An 18,465-nucleotide genomic window follows, 5' to 3' on the forward strand; every position below is an offset into this window, starting at 1 on the left:
CTCTGGCCATCTAAGGTTTTATCATTGGCCCAGGGGCCTGGCAGCTGACTTGCTTCCAGTGCTGTTTTAAGCCAGTGTCCGGTCTGGTTAAATGGCCAATGTAAAATCACTGCTGATGTAGCTGAGCAGAGCTGGGGTTGCAAATGAATTACTACAGTTCCCATCAGCAGCGTTTTTTTATTCATTCACAGGATGTGGGCTTCTCTGACTAAGCCATCATTTATTGCCCATCACTAGTTGCCCTTGAGAAGGTGATGATAAGCTGCCTTCTTGAACCGCTGCAGTCCATGTGGTGTAGGTACACCCACAGTGCTGTTAGGAAGGGAGTTCCAGGATTTTGACTCAGTGACAGTGAAGGAACAGTGATATATTTCCAAGTCAGGATGGTGAGTGACTTGGAGGGGAACTTCCAGGTGGTGGTGTTCCCATTTATCTGCTGCCTTTGTCCTTCTAGATGGTAGTGGTCATGGGTTTGGAAGATGCTTGTAAGGAGCCTTGGTGAATTCCTGCAGTGCATCTTGTAGATAGTACACACTGCTGTCATTGTGTGTTGGTGGTGGAGGGAGTGAATGTTTGTGGATCTGGTGCCAATCAAGCCGGCTACTTTGTCCTGGATGGTGTCAAGCTTCTTGAATGTCGTGGGAGCTGCACTAATCCAGGCAAGTGGAGAGTATTCCATCACACTCCTGACTTGTGCTTTGTAGATGGTGGACAGGCTTTGGGGGGGGGGGGGTGGTCAGGAGGTGAGTTACTCACCACAGGATTCCTAGCCTCTGACCTGCTCTTGTAACCACAGTATGGTTAGTCCAGTTCAGTTTCTGGTCAATGGCAACCCCCAGGATGTTGATAGTGGGGGATTCAGTGATGGTAATGCCATTGAACATCAAGGGTTCAATGGTTAGATTCTCTCCTGTGGTGATGGTCATTGCCTGGCACTTGTGTGGCATGAATGTTACTTGCTACTTGTCAGCCCAAACCTGCATATTGTCCAGGTCTTGCTGCATTTGGACATGGACTGCTCCAGTAGCTGAGGAGTCGTGAATAGTGCAATCATAAACGATCATCCCCACTTTTGACCTTATGATGGAAGGAGGGTCATTGATGAAGCAGCTGAAAATAGTTGGGCCGAGGACACTACCCTGAGGAACTCCTGCGGTGATGTCCTGGAGCTGAGATGATTGACCTCCAACAACCACAACCATCTTCTTTTCTGCTAGGTATGACTCCAACCAGCAGAGAGTTTTCCCCCTGATTCCCATTGACTTCAGTTTTGCTAGGGCTCCTTGATGCCACACTCAGTCAAATGCTGCCTCGATATCAAGGACAGTCACCCTCACCTCACCTTGGGAGTGCAGCTCTTTCGTCCATGTTTGAACTAAGGCTGTAATGAGGTCAGGAGCTGAGTGGTCCTGGAGTGCAAAAAAAATCAGCCAATCTTCCTTGTAACAGATTGCTATCAAATAGTTACTGTTGGAGACTAGGTTTGAGTGTCTATTAGGTGAAAATAGGATTTGGAGTGTGATGCCTCCACAGTATGTCTGCTGATAGTCACTGTCTGGACCTGATTTTCGTTCTCACTCACTGCAGAACTAACATGGATAAGATCAGAATTACAGTGAGCACCCAACCAGTATTGAAACTCAAAATTTAGTTTCACCTGGTAGTTTTGATCATTCAACATTAAAGAGTAATACTACTATTTTTGTCTTTAATGGTAGGACATAGACACACTGGGACCTTTCCCTGTTTTATGCATTGGTGTTCAACGTATTTTTCCATTATACATTTTCCATTGTATACTTTTATACACACCCCCTTCCTATTTCAAATGGATGCACTTAAATTGTTTTTCTGGTTCAGACTCCAGCCCTTTTCACATTTCAAGTGCACATTGATGTTCTTTTTCCACTTCATGTCTGCCGCTTATGCTCTTTTACAGTTTTACAAATATATGCTTGAGCCCTTTTGCGAATTAGACGATGAGTGATTGTACCTGATTTGGACACAGTCCAGCAATCTTTGAAATGCTGACACCATCTAGTGTGTGTCTGGAGAAAAGTATTCACCCAACTCTTTAAAGGGTTATACAGTGCAGCCCAGAAATGTCTTTTGAAATCTCTTCCTCAAACACTGGGAATTGTTTGTAAGCAGTGCTGCATTTTTAAAACATTTATTGAAGATGATGTTTATCTTTGGTTTTGTTTCGGTGGGTCAGCCAAGCACAAGGTCTAATAGTGAGGATGAGACAACCACCATTGGTATAAGACCACAAGAGCTATTTCTGAACTCGCCATCTACACCGGATAAGCCACGCAAGTGGATTCAGGCCATACCACAATCAACACCAGAGGAAAAGAGGTGGCACCCGACACGGACTGTTCAGGCGGATCTCGTACCCATCAATGTGACTGGTATGGAGCATTCTCTTTCCTCTTTATCACAGACACGTTGGTGTTTGGGTGGGGGAATCAGTGAGAAATGTAACTGAACTGTAGGGCTGATCAGTGCAAGTGTGGCTGGGTACAAGGTCAGTCAGTGCAGAGGGAGGCAGGGGGTACATGGTCATTGGGAACATGCCCCCAGTCCATGGGGCCTGCCTTTCCTGCCCAGGGGCCCCTTTTTGGGGATTGGAGCATGGAGCTTCCATGTCGGTTGGACACCTCCCGCACACACTGCTCCCCACCTCCCCCCACATCCATGGAGCTGGCAGCCTCCACCACCAGAAAAATGCTTCTGTTCAATGGGCAGCCAACCTGGGAAACTTTCCCAGCAGCCGGAATGGATCAGGGACACATCCTGGTACTGCACCCCACAGATTTCCCCATCTCCACCTCCAAGTCCACAACCCCGGGGTAGGAAAATTCTACCCTAAGTCTCAAGCAGTTTCACCAAGCTTGGAGGATGCCACAGCTGATATAGTCCTCACCCAGTTACCATACACATGGATAATGATCAGGAATGGCAATCCGAGCTGATCGGTTTACTTCCCAGACTAGGCTGAGTCATAAAAACTATTTCCCGCAACCCAAACAGTATCTCAGCTGGGATAAACCCTGAGACCTTTCCTGTTCTAGACCACACCAGACAGGTTAATCACAAACTGAAATACAGAGCGCTGTTCTCTGTAACGAGTGAGTCCTTATCAGGCATTAACAACTCCCCTGTGCATGGAAACTGGAAAAGTAGCCTGCCGACATTTACTGCACATGAAGTACAGTCACTTAAAGAGATACAGGAAGGCTTTGAACACATGCAGACACACACACACCCTACAATTAGTCCATCCCTTTAACACAAGCAAGGGAAAAGTGAAGATTGGGGGATGGCACTATTGGCAGGTATACCTCAAGGAACAATGAATAAATTGAGGAAAATTAATTTGTTTTTACCTTTGTTATTGTCCAGGGGAAACCCTTGAGCGGCACGCGAACACGCGCCACTCTTTATTCAACATAGAGACCGCAATGAACCCAAAGAGTACACTGAGGAGGAGACGAACAGTCACTGGCTTGCACGAGTCAGCTCAGCCTCAGCAAGGTGAGCTCCCCTCTCTGATTAAATCCCTGGGGAACTTTCCTGCTTCCTAAATATTAAGGAGCTGAGAGGATCAATGTACAGCTGAATTTGTGGATAATTGTTTTCTGTTGCTGAAAGGATCAGGACCCAAAGCAAAGATGATGTTGTAAGGAAAAATGCAAATTTGTTTTCGTTTTATAAAATTCAAATAGCACCCAAGATTCAGTCGTTTTACTTGGAATAGAGGTGATGTAATCATGGTTTTTGTAGAAGGATACATTAGAGTAATTCCTCCTCCCCCTTCAGGTACCATGCCCTAAGAGGGCATTGGTGAACATGAGCTTCCATTGGATTGGTCCATGATTACACTTAGCAAAATACTGCAGGGCAATTGCTATCCTTGTCTTGGTTTCAATGTTTCCGCCCCCATGTCAGTAATACTGATACCTCCATTGGCTTGCTGTCAATTTCATCTGATTATACTCCTGGGAAGTGCCCCCCTCCCCATGTTATATTATATCACATACAAGATGTTGTCTTTGCTAGGGATGCTACCACTGTGCCACAAGAGCTCATTTTTATTAGAGTTCCACCCCTTCTAAAATACACACTAAGTCCCAGTGGAACTGGACTTGTGCTCTGCCCCCAGAATGGAAGATGAATACAAAAGATTGGAAATCAATGACAAAAGCTGCTGCTGCTGCTTGATTCGACTGGCAGATGGGGTTGCGTTCACAGATTTTTCACCCATCTATGAGTTGCCATCATTCATGAGGGGCTGTCGGCATCTCTCTCTGTGCAGTGCAATTCTGGACGCTGCTGTCATTCCTCCCTCCATCCAGTCTCTGATGTTGTCCACCCATCCAGTCCTTGTCTGACCCTGGCCCGTGCTTTCCTGATGTCTTGCCTTCTATTGTCTCCAACGCTCGTGTCTCACTCTCTCAATTTCCGTTTCTCCACTTCAGCTGAAAGTCCATGAGATGTTGGGACTCTGATTTTCTTGCTTTGTCCAGCTGATCCTAAAGGCCCTTTGCTACAGCCACATTTTCAAAGCTGTAGCCTTCTCCCTGTCAATTTTACTGAGGGGTCAGCTCTTGCACCCATACAGTGCAATGTTCCACACCAGGAGTTTTGTAAGTTGCTGTTTCAAGTGTAAGCCGATGTTGGTGTCCTTCATGCTTCGCTCAGTTGACAAGTTTTAGAGTGGGTAGATACTAGCCTCGTCTTGGTTTCAGTGTTTCTATCCCCATTTGTGTTCACTTTCGATATCAGAAGTCGAAATTGATCTACGTTCGCAATAGTTGTGGAGTGGGTTGTCACACTGCTCCCACCATGGCTGGTCATTGAGTATGCCTTGTTGATGCTTAACCCAAACTTCAGACATGACTTTCTCAGCTACTCAGCCATCATGGATAGTTTTTACTTGTCCTTGGCCGTTGAGGTAATGTCATCAGCATATCTGATGCTCCAGATGCTGACACAGACTTTAATTGTCCACAAATCATAGTTAAAATATCAGCTTTGCTCAGTGTGACTGAAGAGGACCTTTCTCAGTTGTGTCAGAAGTGCACAGCATCTGTTATCAAATAGCCCCTGCATTGCTCTGCCACACAGTACCTTACAGATGTCAAATGCCTCACTTCTTACTTTTTCTTGTATCTGTGTAAAAGCTTCAAGTTAGTTTGGTCACTGTGTAAGAAGAAAAAACAGTATATGGAGCTGACTGTGTTTATTTGCTGTCATATAGGGTAGAAATCTAAATTAGCGCTTAATACACTTCTGCAACATTCCTACTATTTTCACAAAGACATTAGGTTATTTATTTTTAATGTTCAACACCTATGTAAAAATAACATCCACAGGAATGCAATGCAAGCACATTAAGCATTCTCATGTGAACTTTGACACTCAGATCAAGGCAATAACAAAATCAAATATTGTATTAGGATGTGTTGCTAGAACAATCCAATTTTTTTATCCATTGTTTCTCTTCCCTGTTTTCCTCTTTATTCCTCTATTTCCTTAACATTAATTGTTACAGATAGGAGCACTCAGCTGTTTTCCCCCATCTGTGAAGCACTCATTCACAATTTCTGAAGACATACTTTTTAATTGACATTTTGCTATATCAGCTCAGCCTTTAAAAACATTTCCTACATGCAGTCACTCAGTATAAGTACAGTACTCACAAAATGCTGATGGTGTAATGGTCTGCCTTCTAGTGGTCATTGTCATATATCACAGTCTTAACTTGCATTCAGTGAAGCCACAGTAATTCACATAAGTTTCAAACAGAAATAGTGGGGTCAATGTAAGTTTCTGTTGCTGTACATAAACATATGTAACAGGGAATGAAAACCAGTACAGATTGGTCCTGCTGGATCTCCACTCACTTGTGTTTGGTGGGTATTTCTAAATGTATTTTTCAACAATATCTTGCATGGATACAATATAACATGGGGAGGAGGCACTTCCCAAGAGTATAATAAGACGAAACTGGCAGCAAGTCAAAGGAGATATTAGCATTAGTGATTAAAAGCTTAGTCAGAGTGCTAAATTTTAAGGAACAACTTAAAGGAATAGAAGAGATAGAAAGACAGGGAAATGTTCTGAGGAATTCCAGAGTTTATGGCCTAGATGACTGACGGTACAGTCACCAATGGCAGGGTGAAGGAAGCGAAGGATGCACAAAAGGTCAGAGTTAGAGTAATTTTGAATTCTCAGAAGATTGGTGGGCTAGAAGCGGTTGCAGAGATAGGGTGGGGCAAGGCCATGGAGGAATTTGAACACTATGATGGGAATCATAGAATCAAGATATTAATGCACCAGGAGCAAATGTAGGTCAGCAACTGGAGGAATGGTGGGTAAATGGGACTTGTTGCAAGTTAGGGTATGGACATCAGAGATTTGAATGGGGATGGGAATCTGATTGGAGAGGTAAAGCCTGGATTTGTGGGAAAGCTGGGGACAAAGTTGGGAAGCAATAACCTGTTCAATGGCTTTATAGAGGAAAGGGAGGTTGGAGAAGGGATGGTGGGGCAATATCTGAGGAGAGAGAATCATCAACAATGTCACCAAGTATGGAGACAACAAGATGAAGTTTGGCGGTCATCAATTTAGTGGAAATAGAGTCCGGAGAGGTGGAAGAGGGTTTTGTGGATAGGATAAGTTCAGCGGAGGAATGAGAAGCACCAGAAATGGGTGAGCACCTCCTTGAAATTATATAATGTGGCAAGAATAATGTATTTTGAAGCTTGCATCATGTGTCAACATTTACACTGTTAGGTACACATCTACATAATTTTGCCCATCTAAAATGGCTATCTAGGTTTGCAAGGCTGTGACTTTCAATGGGAAGGAATTTAAAGGAACAGACAGCCACATTCAGAAGCAGAAGTAACATGGGTTTCCATTTTTCCAATCAGTACTGTTTGTATGGCCAGTTTGTGGGTGAAGGGATTTTTTAGGATGACTTCAGTTTTTGTGAGCATTTTCCACCTCAAGAAATTGGATGATCCTATTAGAATACCTCTCTGTGTGTTACTGGTTAAGTATGGTAGCACAGATAGAGATGATCATTTCTGAATAAAACTGGGTATGATGATAACGGGGAAGCAGACATTTATGCCGGGTTGTCCCTGAAGTACCATCATCGTGTCACCAGAGACAGTGGAAAGTTTTACACATAATAGCATCAGCCTCCATTCAGCAAAATACAGAAACAAGAACAAGTAAGTATCCAGGGTTATGTGGTGATTCAGAACAATTGAAACTTCCCTTTAAAATGTAATAATATTTCTAAATCTGAACTAGTTGGGCTAACTTTGTTGTGGAGCTGTATTTTCTGCTGCTTGTTGGTGTCCATTTTCTCCACTCACCCGAAATACTAACTCTTACTGTGGTACACTTTCACAGGCTCTGACAGCTTATGCAAACCTCAGGTATTTTTATGTCAGCTAGGGCAGCAAATGCTTGCAGAATGTCCATCTCTGATCTGGAGGCCATGGCAATCCCATCAGATCCTGTTCTCACCAGATGTTCACACAGCAGGACGTGCCAGCAAGAGTCACTGGATAATAATCCAAAGCAATAAACAAGTGACTCAGCTGTCCCAGGAGCAAATTGTAGTACCCGACTTATGGCTTTGGTTGAGGTCATCTTACGTAATACATATTGGGACTCGAGCCTTTGACCTTCTGTATTGCTTCATTATTGCTTTTAATATTCCTCTGCGTAGTGACCCATGAGATCATCATCGGGTTTGGATTGGATTCCTAACACATTGCTTCCTTCGGGATACAAATGATTGAATATAAGTGTTTATGATTAACATGCACACACCATAATTTATCTTTAGCTCATACTGTTAATGGGGATCCACACAATAGCTAGATATTTTAAACACTTTTTTATTGTAAAGACTTCATGGACCTGACCTCTGCTGTTATTTTAGAAATAAGACCACAGTTAAGCAAGTTATTGAGACTAGCATTTTGTGCAGCAATTAGATGATCCCAGCAGTTATGTCCTCATGCAGTATCACAGGCTCAGAGAGCAGGAGGATTAGTGGATTGTGCCAACAATAATGGGACAGATGTTTGGATGGTGACAATTGGGAAGAGCAGAGGAAGAGAGGAAGAGGCAGGAGGTGGGGAGGGTGAGGGAGAAAGATAGAAGAGAGAGGAAAGAATTGGGGAAACAGAGTGGTACAGAGGGGCAGGACAAAGAGAGAGGAGGGGATGAAGAGGGAATTTCTTTGCCTTCAGTTGTGTAGGCTCCAGGCACTGGAATTCCCTTGCTAAACCTTTCCTCCTCTCTCTCCTCCTTTAAGACACTTTTTAAAACTTACCCATCCTAATATTTCCTTATGTGGCTTCAAGCCAAACTTTATCTCATTATGTGCCTGTGAAGTGCCTTGCGAGTTTTACATTAAATGTATTATATAAATTGACATTGTTGTTATTGAAGAGAGGAAGGAGGAGAAGCTACGTTTTCTTTACAGAAAACGTGTGAGCTCCTGTGGTTTGTTATGTTTGGAATGTTGCTTTGCCACAAGGAGACAGGGAAAAATTAGTGGCCTAAAAATCTGGCTCTGTAACACTGCTGGAGTCGGAAGCCCCCTAAGTGGGGCGTGCAGCTCTCCCGGCACATCTGGTACTGTGCCCCGTGCTGGGAAGACACTGAGCATGAGTGTGCCACATGTGTAGGAGAAGCTTTCCAACTGGCCAGATCATGACATCCAACACTCATTCTGACTGATTAACCCATTTTTGAAACTTGGGTTGTGCAGGTCAACTGAGCACATTCGCTTGTCTTTCACCAAAGAACATGCATTCACACCCCTGACCCTCGCCACCATGAGCGTAACTTAAAGGTCAGTACCCAACCAGCAGCTAAAGTGATTTACTTTAACTTCCACTCTTGCAGATTTTTTTGAAGTGTTCTGAGTGTTGTTGAGTGTGGTGAGTTGCTGTATACTCACAGGGAGGCCAAAGAATTTGGTGACCTGTCTGCACAAAAGCTGCAATTATGGGGGCTCTAGTTGAAGTACCTCTGGGTTTGCAGCATGACAAGGGAGATTGAGCAGAGGCTCTGGAGCGGGGAAGCTCTGCATGGAGGGAGGAGGAAGAGGAGGAGGTGGAGGGGAGACATGGACTTTCTGTGAGCACCTACTCAAATTCTGGTTCCCTCAGGATAACATCTGTTCATAGTCATTGCTCCATTATACCCCACCTTCTAGCCAGTTGTAACATTACAGAGCCCTCTTGGTCAAAATCCTGCAGTAAAATGGATCAATAAAAACCTGACCACAATATCCTTATAATAAAATATATCTAATTATACAAGCAAGAATGAACATTCCCTTAGTGCCTGCCTGTGGTACCTTTGCCTGGTCAAGAGCTTCTGTGCAATAGTACCACAGTGGTCGCAGCATGGCTGGTGGAAGGCTTCTGACTTTCAATGGGGGCGATTGAAGACCTTGCAAGATGCCCTCTGTTATGTATTCGCTGGTTTACTGTGTATCTTATATGCCTGAATAATCCCAGAGCAATGCAGAGATGAGACTAGTTCTAAATCTACAACAGGTTTATTTACATTACTTACAAATTTCTCAGAATTTATATGATATTCTAGACACATATGCCTCTGTCCAGATCCTCAGGTCTTTCCAGAATCTTCGCAATTTCTTTAGGTCTTCAGTTCCACCCACAGGCTTCAGCAATCAAGTACAATTAACATAGATCAGAGAACCGACTAACGTAATCAAACACAGATCAATCAAACCATTGAATACTATACCCTTGAGCAGCCCTGGGTCATGAGTGCCTAGTTTTGGACTACACCACCTCAGCATGGGTGGCAGTAATCTGGACTAGCTGACTAGCTGACAGGCAATAGCAAGGGCATTGGGGGAGTGACAGTGGTAGATGTGGTGCAAGAATGCTATTATCCTGAGAGAGGACAGCAGGATTGTGCTCCATGACACCGCTCAGTTATATGCCACCTTGTCCTTCAAAAGAGGCGGACGAATGTCAGTGATTGTGTTACACTGTGTTTTGGTGATATCCCTGCCACAGCTGATTGGCTGGAAATATGTGGAAGCAGCAGGAGCTGGAGGTGGGGCTGGTTTGGAGTATATGTGAGTTTGGAGTGGAGTGTCTCGATGTTAGACATGAGTCTTGAATGTTAGGGACTGCTGATGGGTAAGTAATGGGAGTGGGGTGCATTGAGCAGAGTGAGAAGTTGGTTGTGCAATGGGTAAGGGATATCATATGAAGATACATGCACCGATCTTGACCACTGTGAGGTCATTAGATTTCTTGTGGTACTACTGACAGGTTCTATGCACTATATTCCAGGCATTGATCTCCCTGGTCACTTGCTCCTATTTCCTTCCAAGGGTTTGCCTTGAGGGCATCCTAGCACCTGTGGAACCATGATCTCTCTCCTCCTGTCAAACTCAATCACTAAAGCCTCTAGCGCCACATCCATGAACCTACGAACCCTTTCTTTTCTTTGCTTCTCCATTTGTATACCTCCTACTTGCACTCAGTGTCAGTACAGGCAGCCAGCTGCAGTACTTTTCCACTGAATGCAGCTCCTTTTTATGAGGGTCAGACTTTAAGACACACAGGTTGGCTGCACCACATGCTATCAGTGCATGCTGCTTGGTCCCCTGCTGAGCACTTAGAAAGATGACAACATGGGCCCTGCTCAGACCAACACTATAATAGGTAAATGAAGAGGCAGCACCAAGTTTGCATACTGCCTGCCTCAACGGGAAGCAACTCATGACCCCCATGACCAAAAATGGCTGCAAATCAATTTTTAGCCCAAACACCCGTAATCTTTACTAAGTCATCCCAAGAAAAGGAATGTTGCAGTGGACAAAGTTGGGTACTGTGATTTCAAAAAAGAAGCCTAAGACCTTTTGATTTATTCATGTTTCTGTGACTTTAACTGGGCTGCCACTTACACTGACAAGTAATTTATTGTTAGGCCAACAGTGCCAACTACAGTCACAACACATTTAAAACATTTCAATCATACACTGTTTTAATGTATAATAGATAAATCATCATTATCCTAAAGAAAAACATGGCTTGCATGAACCTTAATTACAAAGTGCTAAGCTCGTTGCACTTCATTTATGGTGTAGAGCACCTTTGAGATATTTTTTAACAAATGTCATTTAGATCAAAGGGTCCGGCATTACCAATATTTATTTGTGCTTCCTGCAGGGAATTTAAATGTGTTCAAAATCTACATTTCAATTCTTTGTGTCATTTGGGAGCATTAACAAGAGTTATTAAATTGCAGGACTTGAACTCTTCCAGTTATTAACGTTATTTGAGCTGTGTACAGTGTTCATCAGTTCAATTCTTTTTGCATTCTAGGCTCTTCAACAGAAGATTCCACATCTCCTCACATGCCAATGACTGCAGAGGCAACCCAGCGTCTCTTTACTTTTGATGAAGATATGAATGTTGCCAATGGGAAAAGGGATGTGGTCAGCAATCTTGGAATAGGACAATCTTTCCCCACTACACTCAGGAAAGTACATAGTGATCTGGGTCAAATAACCAATCCAAATCTAACTCAATCTTCAGGGAATATCACATTCACCATGAACAATGCACCAATGATGCACATGTCCTTTAGCGAACATAGTTTCTCTTCACTTAACTCTTCTTGGGATCAAATGAAAGGAATTAACTTTTCTTCTTCCTGGAATAATTCAAGTGGTGTAAACCCACCAAACTCTGTATCAGCAGAAGCCATGCATGTTGATGGATGTGCTCTAAATACATTCAGTCAGACTTACCGCAGCGTCCAGTCTCACACACAGCATGCATTTTGTTCCCCAGCTCAAAAACAACTGTTGCCTCATGCTAGCACATCCAATCCAGGAGAACCATGTCATTGTTCAGAGAACCAGATGGAAGGTCATCATTCCTCCAGCGGAACTTGTAATGGCAGCAATTCCATGTGTGCTCCTCACATTTCAGATATGGCTCTATCTGTGTCACTTCAATGTTTGAAACATTCTTCACAATGTGACTCGGAACTATCACTGAATGCTGGCTCCCATTCAGAATGCAATGTTGCATTATCAACCTTTAATCCAAGGGAAGGCCAAACACAAAATACCACACGTCCTGTGTTTGGCTCTTTCATGCCAAGTCAAGGGGAAACATCAGTGAGAGCTCAGAATCTTAAGGATATAAGAACTAACCATGAACGAATTATAGTTTACACAACCAATGACCCAGATGAAGAAAAAAACTCAAACCTGGAACTCTCAGGTCATTCTAATACAGATACTTGCAAGTTCCGCGAGAGATCATTGTCAACTCCAACAGATTCTGGGTCATGTTGTTCATCAGATGCTGTAAGATGCTATGATTCCAAGAGTTATGACCACTCCCGGCGGCATAGTGAGAATTACATCATGCGTTATCCAAGTGCCAGCTCAGAGGATAGCCAAAGCACTGAGAATGTATCTGTGATAACAGATCAGGAGGGATCACAGAAAACAAGGACTCGATCAAGAAGCATCTCTCTGAAAAAGCCAAAGAAGAAACCTGTTCCTCCAGTGCGCAGTGTTTCTCTGAAGAAATTTGGAGCTAGTCCTAAACTTGTGGAACCTGCACCAAGCATCTCACCTGGAGAAAGTAGACCTACAAAGCTCTTTATCCCTTCAGAGAAGCAAGTAGTTCAAAGTGAATCGGTAGACAGCAATGAATCCAGTGGCTTTATATCAGATGCCCGTTCTAGTTCTGCTACACCCACACTGAGAGATGGAGAACCCATTCGGTACCCAGAACATTGGTTCCTTAATGATTGGAAGTCCAATGATCCATACAGATCATTATCAAATTCTAGTACTGCCACAGGTATAACTGTAATTGAATGTGCAAAGTCTCGTGGCAGTTCTGAATCCTTGACATCTCCATCTATTTCAAGAGCCACTACACCATCCCAATTATCTGTGGAGGCTGAATCTAAAATGTCTTCTCCAGGGAAGCTCCCTGGTTTGATGTCACCGTCCAGTGGTTATTCAAGCCAGTCAGAAACTCCAACATCTGCTTTCTCTATGTCTGTTTATCAAGGCCATGTACCACAAGCAGTTGGCAAAGCAAAGCCCAAGGTGCCAGAGCGGAAGTCTTCATTGCAACCAACTTCCCCAAATGAAAAGAGCCCAAAGTCAAAGCGTGTCTTTGATCTACCCATTACTCCACCTGCTCATTTAGATCTGTCAGGACTTAAGCTATCTTTTAAAAGCAAATCCAAAGCCAGCAGACGGCATTCTGATTCCTCAAATAGTATTAAACCAAGCCAGAAACATAGCCCTAACCAAGCTTCTATGCCTGTGATAACACAGACTGTTCTGGAGTCTGTACGCCTACGCTCAGTCAGCAGATCAGAAATTGAGGATAATGCAGAAATTTTAAACTCACCACAGGAAACCCAAACTGACTCTTCTGAAACATCTCAGAAAAAAATCCGACCACCTGTTCCTGGAAAGCCACCAATGTCAAAGAGGCCTTCAAGTATTTTACTGAAGATTTCTCCCACTGAGCAGGCAACTCCTGTTGCTTCACAGCTTTCAGAGGCAACTTCAAGAAAATGTTTTGCCACGGTCTTTAGAAAGGTTGGGGTAAAGAAACAAGACTCTGTGGAAGGTGTAGCAAGTCAGAAACCTTTGGCATCACTGGAAACTGCACCCCATCAACCTAACTACCTTCAAAGTCACCACATGGGTAACAAACAAACAAGAGCAACTCCAGCCACTGCAGATGAGAGTCAAAGGAAAAGTTTTACAGAGCTAACCAGGAGTTCCACTCAATATACTGAGAAAAAGAAAAATAAGACTCCGCCCCCTGTACCTAAGAAACCAAATGTGCTGATTGTACCAACTAATACAGCACACATACTTGTAGTCACAGATAGATCAAAGCGGAGCCCACTACACAGCCCAGCTGCCACTCCAGATTCCAACAGTGCCAATATTTCATTTACCAATGTTACATTTGAAAAAAGTTTAGAAGCGACCGATATGATTGCATCACATGGTCGGAACGTTGATCCAAGTATAGAGACTGTACCAAGAAGTAGCATTCATTTCGAGGGAAACCCGAATAAAGAATACAGTGATGGATATGGGCCATGCCAAAATATAACACTGAGTAATGCTCCGGGTCAGAATCCTACAGGTATGTGAGAAGTCAGAAAAGAACCTAATTCTTTACAAATTTAAAACTTGTAGATTTCCTACTGCTAGGTGCCATTGTCAATGTTATGACCTGGGTAACTGGTAGTGGAAAATTCAATTTGCATCACTCAGAACTCCATCGACTTTACATCATGGTGTGGTTTCTGGTGGGTATGGACCATTGGTGTAGGAGGCATCCATCTCGAACAGGTGGGTAATATATTTAAATAATAATTTTGTGGTGGGAACATTGCCATGCAAAGTTGTGTCATCTGCTAAGGGGCAGCATAAGGTTCACTGTCCAGAGACAATAAAGATCAACTGTGCCCTGAAAGCAGGCTCCATCTCCTTGTGGGTAAGTGGCAGGAACTTATGAGGATAATGCTGTGGAGAGGCACAGAATGTCATCTTCCTTGAAACCGCCTTATGTAGCATTTCCAGTGGTACCAAAAAAGTTTTGGGTCATGGAATTGCATTATTTGTATGTTCCTTCCCATGAAATTTTGTCTGCCACAGCTTGGCTCCTCCCCCTTCAGCTTTGGCAAAAGCTGCATTGGTATGAGTTCTGAACATATCCAAAAGCAGTCCAAACTTCTGTCACTCTATTCTGGCACTCCCCTCTAATTCTCTCCTTCTGTCTTCATTTCACTGACATGCAATTTTCAACTCCCATCCATCCAAATTTGTACCTGCAACTTTGGAGTGAATGACCTTCAAAAAATTGATGCAAATGGCATGCTTCCTGTTGAATCTTACCAAAACCCACTATGACAAAAATGAAGTATTTCTATTTTGTTTTAACTTGATAGATGTTCCTTTAATTCATTCACAAGGTAAAAGAGGTTTCATTTTCCTGCATTTCATTGACATTGTTCCACTGGCCATGGGATGGCTGTGAGAGCAGAGAAAATTGGTGCTGGACACTTGCCCATTCGCTCATTGAGAAAGGTGAGAGATGGAAACAAGGGAATTATTGACCAGTTAGTCTAACATCTGTTATTGGGAAATTACTAGAGTCTATCATTAAAGATAGGGTGACTGAACACCTTGAAAATTTTGCAGCTGACCAGAGAGAGCCAGAATGGATTTGTAAAGGATAGGTTATGCCTGACAAACCTGTTTGGATTTTTTGAAGAGGTGACTAAAGTAATGGGTAGGGGAATGTCAGTGAATGATATTTTAATGGATTCCCAGGAGGCACCTGATTAAAGTACCTCATAAGAGCAGTTAACTAAAGTTGAAGTTTATGGAATTGAAGGGAAATTATTGACCTGGTTAGGAAATTGTCTGAGTGGCTAGAGACAGAGAGTAGGGATAATGAGAACTCTGATTGGAGGGAAGTGACAACTGGTATCCCACAAGGACCTGTCTTGAGCCCTCAATTATTCACTGTATTCATTAATGACTTAGATGATGGGATAGAAAGACACTTATCCAAATTTGCTTATGACACAAAGGTAGATGATATTGTAAGCCATGTAGATGGAAGCAGAAAATTACAGAGATATTGATAGGTTAAGTGAAATGGTCAAAACTGGAAAATGGATTTCAACGTAGGCAAATGTAAAGTTACTCACTTTAGAACTAAAAAAGACGAAACAGAGTTCTTTCTAAAGAGTCAAAAGCAAGAAACAGTGAAGATCCAAAGAGACTTGTGACTCCAGGTACATTAAAATGTCATGAAGAGATACAGAAAATAATCAAAAATATTAATGGAATGCTGGCCTTTATACCTATAGAATGAGAATACCAGTGGGTAGAAATCATGCTTCAGCTATATAAAGCTCTTGTTAAACCACAGTTGGAATACCTTGAGCAGTTCTGGGCACCACACCTTACAAAGGATAAATTGGCCTTTGAGCGAGTAGAGCATAGACTCACCAGAATGAAACCTGGACTCCAAATGTTAAATTATGTGGACAGTTAACACAATCTAGAAATGTATACCCTGCATTTTAGAAGATTAAGGGGTGACTTGATTGAAGCTTTCAAGATATTGAGGGAAACAGATGAAGTACATAGAGAGAAATTATTTCTGCTAATTGAGTAGCCTAGGGCCAGAGGAAATAGTCTAAAAATCGGAGACAAGCCTTCCAGGAATGAAATTAGGAAATGCTTCTACATACAAAGGGCAGTAGAGGTATGGAATTCTCTTCCACCAATAGCAATTAATGCTAAATTAATTGTAAATTTTGGTGGCAGATTTCAGACGCTGGGATTTATATATTTTTATTACCCAAAGATATTAAGGGACATGGGCAAAAACATATACTTGGAGTTAGGTTGCAGGCCAGCCAGGATCTCACTGAATGACAGAACTGGCTCAAGGGGCTAAATGGCCTGCTCAAGTTCCTAAGTTCACATTTCTGCACCGTCAGCAGATTTCCTTGTAATAACTACCACAACAAAAGTTTTTTAGTCCGGCGACAACAACTCCACTCAGATTCTAGCCCGAGTAGTTTTTAAACAATAAGCTTTATTTGCTTTGACTAATAACAGTATTAAGCTTTCATAACTGTTCTACAGTACTATATTAAATGACACAATGAGATGCAAATAATAAAAACTGATTTCCAGGTCTAGAGTGATCACTTTCAGCTCTCTGACTACCCGCATGGCTGTGAGCTTCCTAACATAGTAACACAACCTCTTTCCCAGGCAAGAACCTCTTTCCCAGGTGAGGACTGACCAGCTCCAACCCTCCAGTCCATTCACATAATGGCTTGGCTCCTGACCACCCCATGTATATTCTGACCCTTAAGAGAAAAATGTCCCTTTCTTATACTACTTGGCTACTTTTTTGAGGATGTAACTAGTATGGTAGATAAAGGGAAACCAGTAGATGTAGTATGCTTGAAATTCCAAAAGGCACTTGATAAGATGCCACACAAGAAATTCATTCACAAGATAAAGGCTCATGGAGTTAGGCATGATGTGTCAGCATGGATAGAGGATTAGTTAATGAACAGGAAGCAGAGAGTATGAAGAAATGGCACTTTTTCAGGTTGGCAAGCTGTGATTAGTGGAGTGCCATAAGGATCAGTACTAGGGCTTCAGCTATTCACAATCTATAATAATGACTTACACAAAGAGATCGAGAAAATGTACCTAAGTTTTCTGATGATACAAAGTTAGGTGGGAATGTAAGCTGTGAGGAGGACACAAAAACGTTTCAAAAAGATATAGACAAATTAATTGAACGGGCACAAAGGTGGCAGATGGAGTATAATGCGGAAAGCTGTGAGGCTATTCGCTTTGATTGTAAGAATAGAAAAGCAGAATAATTTTTCAAGGCATGAAGCATGTAAATGTTGATGTTCAGAGAGACTTGGGCATATTCTTACAAGAAACAGAAAGTTAGCATGCTTGTTGACATAATCCTAAGTGCTATCATTATAGCATTATTAATGTTTGGCTACTTTCCACAACCTATCATCATCACACTAAGGGGTTGTAAGTTCACAGTTTGGTTGACAGCTCAAAGAGTTTATTAAAGGATTATCTATCTTTGATGTGGGGTTATGAATGAAACTGTTTGTTTTGTTAAGGGATTAAGCATTTGAGGGGATTTAAATACATTGAATGGACTTTCAGAAATGGCGTGATTTTTATATATAGCGAAGGCTGTATTAGATATTCAGAACTTTACTTCATCTTAACATGACTCCTGAGGTCTGCCCATGATGGATACTGGGTGAGTTGGCAGGGAGAGCATAAGAGCAAAAGGGTGGTGGCCAGGAAATCATGGTTTGGCATGAGTAGGCATTAAGTTTGCATTGGGACTATAAGGGGTCATTACGAATGGGCGAAGGGTAAGGGGATGTGAGAGTTGCGAGCTAAAGAACCTAAAACATAAAAAAATTACTGGGCCAAATTCCCAAAGAACCAAGTCAGGCCTTTTAATCAGCCTGTCACAGCACTCAGGAACTCTTGTGGCCACCACTGACCTGCATCTTGGGGCAATGGGCCTGAATCCATCCTGCACCTGCACACCACCCACTCCCCCAACTTGGGAACCAAAATCCAGGCCATTGTCCACACTGGCTGAGGAATCTTACGACTTTCAAAGGGGTCATAAGTAAGCAAGGGAAGGTCATTAAATTTGTTTTTACCCAAAAGTAGAAGCAAGAGGGAAACATGAAAGATTTTTATATTTTGGAAAAGTTGAGTTCATAGTGGTGCTTAGAACAATGGGGTCTAAGATGAAAGAGGACAAGGATATTTAAGGAATT

The 18,465-nt window shown here is 42.6% G+C and overlaps 1 protein-coding gene across 2 annotated transcripts in view; it reads left to right on the forward strand.

Annotated features, from left to right (window-relative positions):
* Positions 1 to 18,465, forward strand: part of nhsl2 (NHS-like 2) — a 366,941-nt gene that overhangs the window by 340,379 nt on the left and 8,097 nt on the right. For both annotated transcript variants that reach the window (XM_041195871.1, XM_041195872.1), the window contains exons 4-6: positions 2,216 to 2,411; positions 3,406 to 3,537; positions 11,415 to 14,234. In XM_041195871.1, the coding sequence (XP_041051805.1) occupies positions 2,216 to 2,411; positions 3,406 to 3,537; positions 11,415 to 14,234 (3,148 nt within the window). The remainder of the gene's footprint in view (positions 1 to 2,215; positions 2,412 to 3,405; positions 3,538 to 11,414; positions 14,235 to 18,465) is intronic.

Source organism: Carcharodon carcharias, chromosome 9 (genome assembly GCF_017639515.1).
Source record: "Carcharodon carcharias isolate sCarCar2 chromosome 9, sCarCar2.pri, whole genome shotgun sequence".
Classification (NCBI taxonomy): domain Eukaryota; kingdom Metazoa; phylum Chordata; class Chondrichthyes; order Lamniformes; family Lamnidae; genus Carcharodon; species Carcharodon carcharias.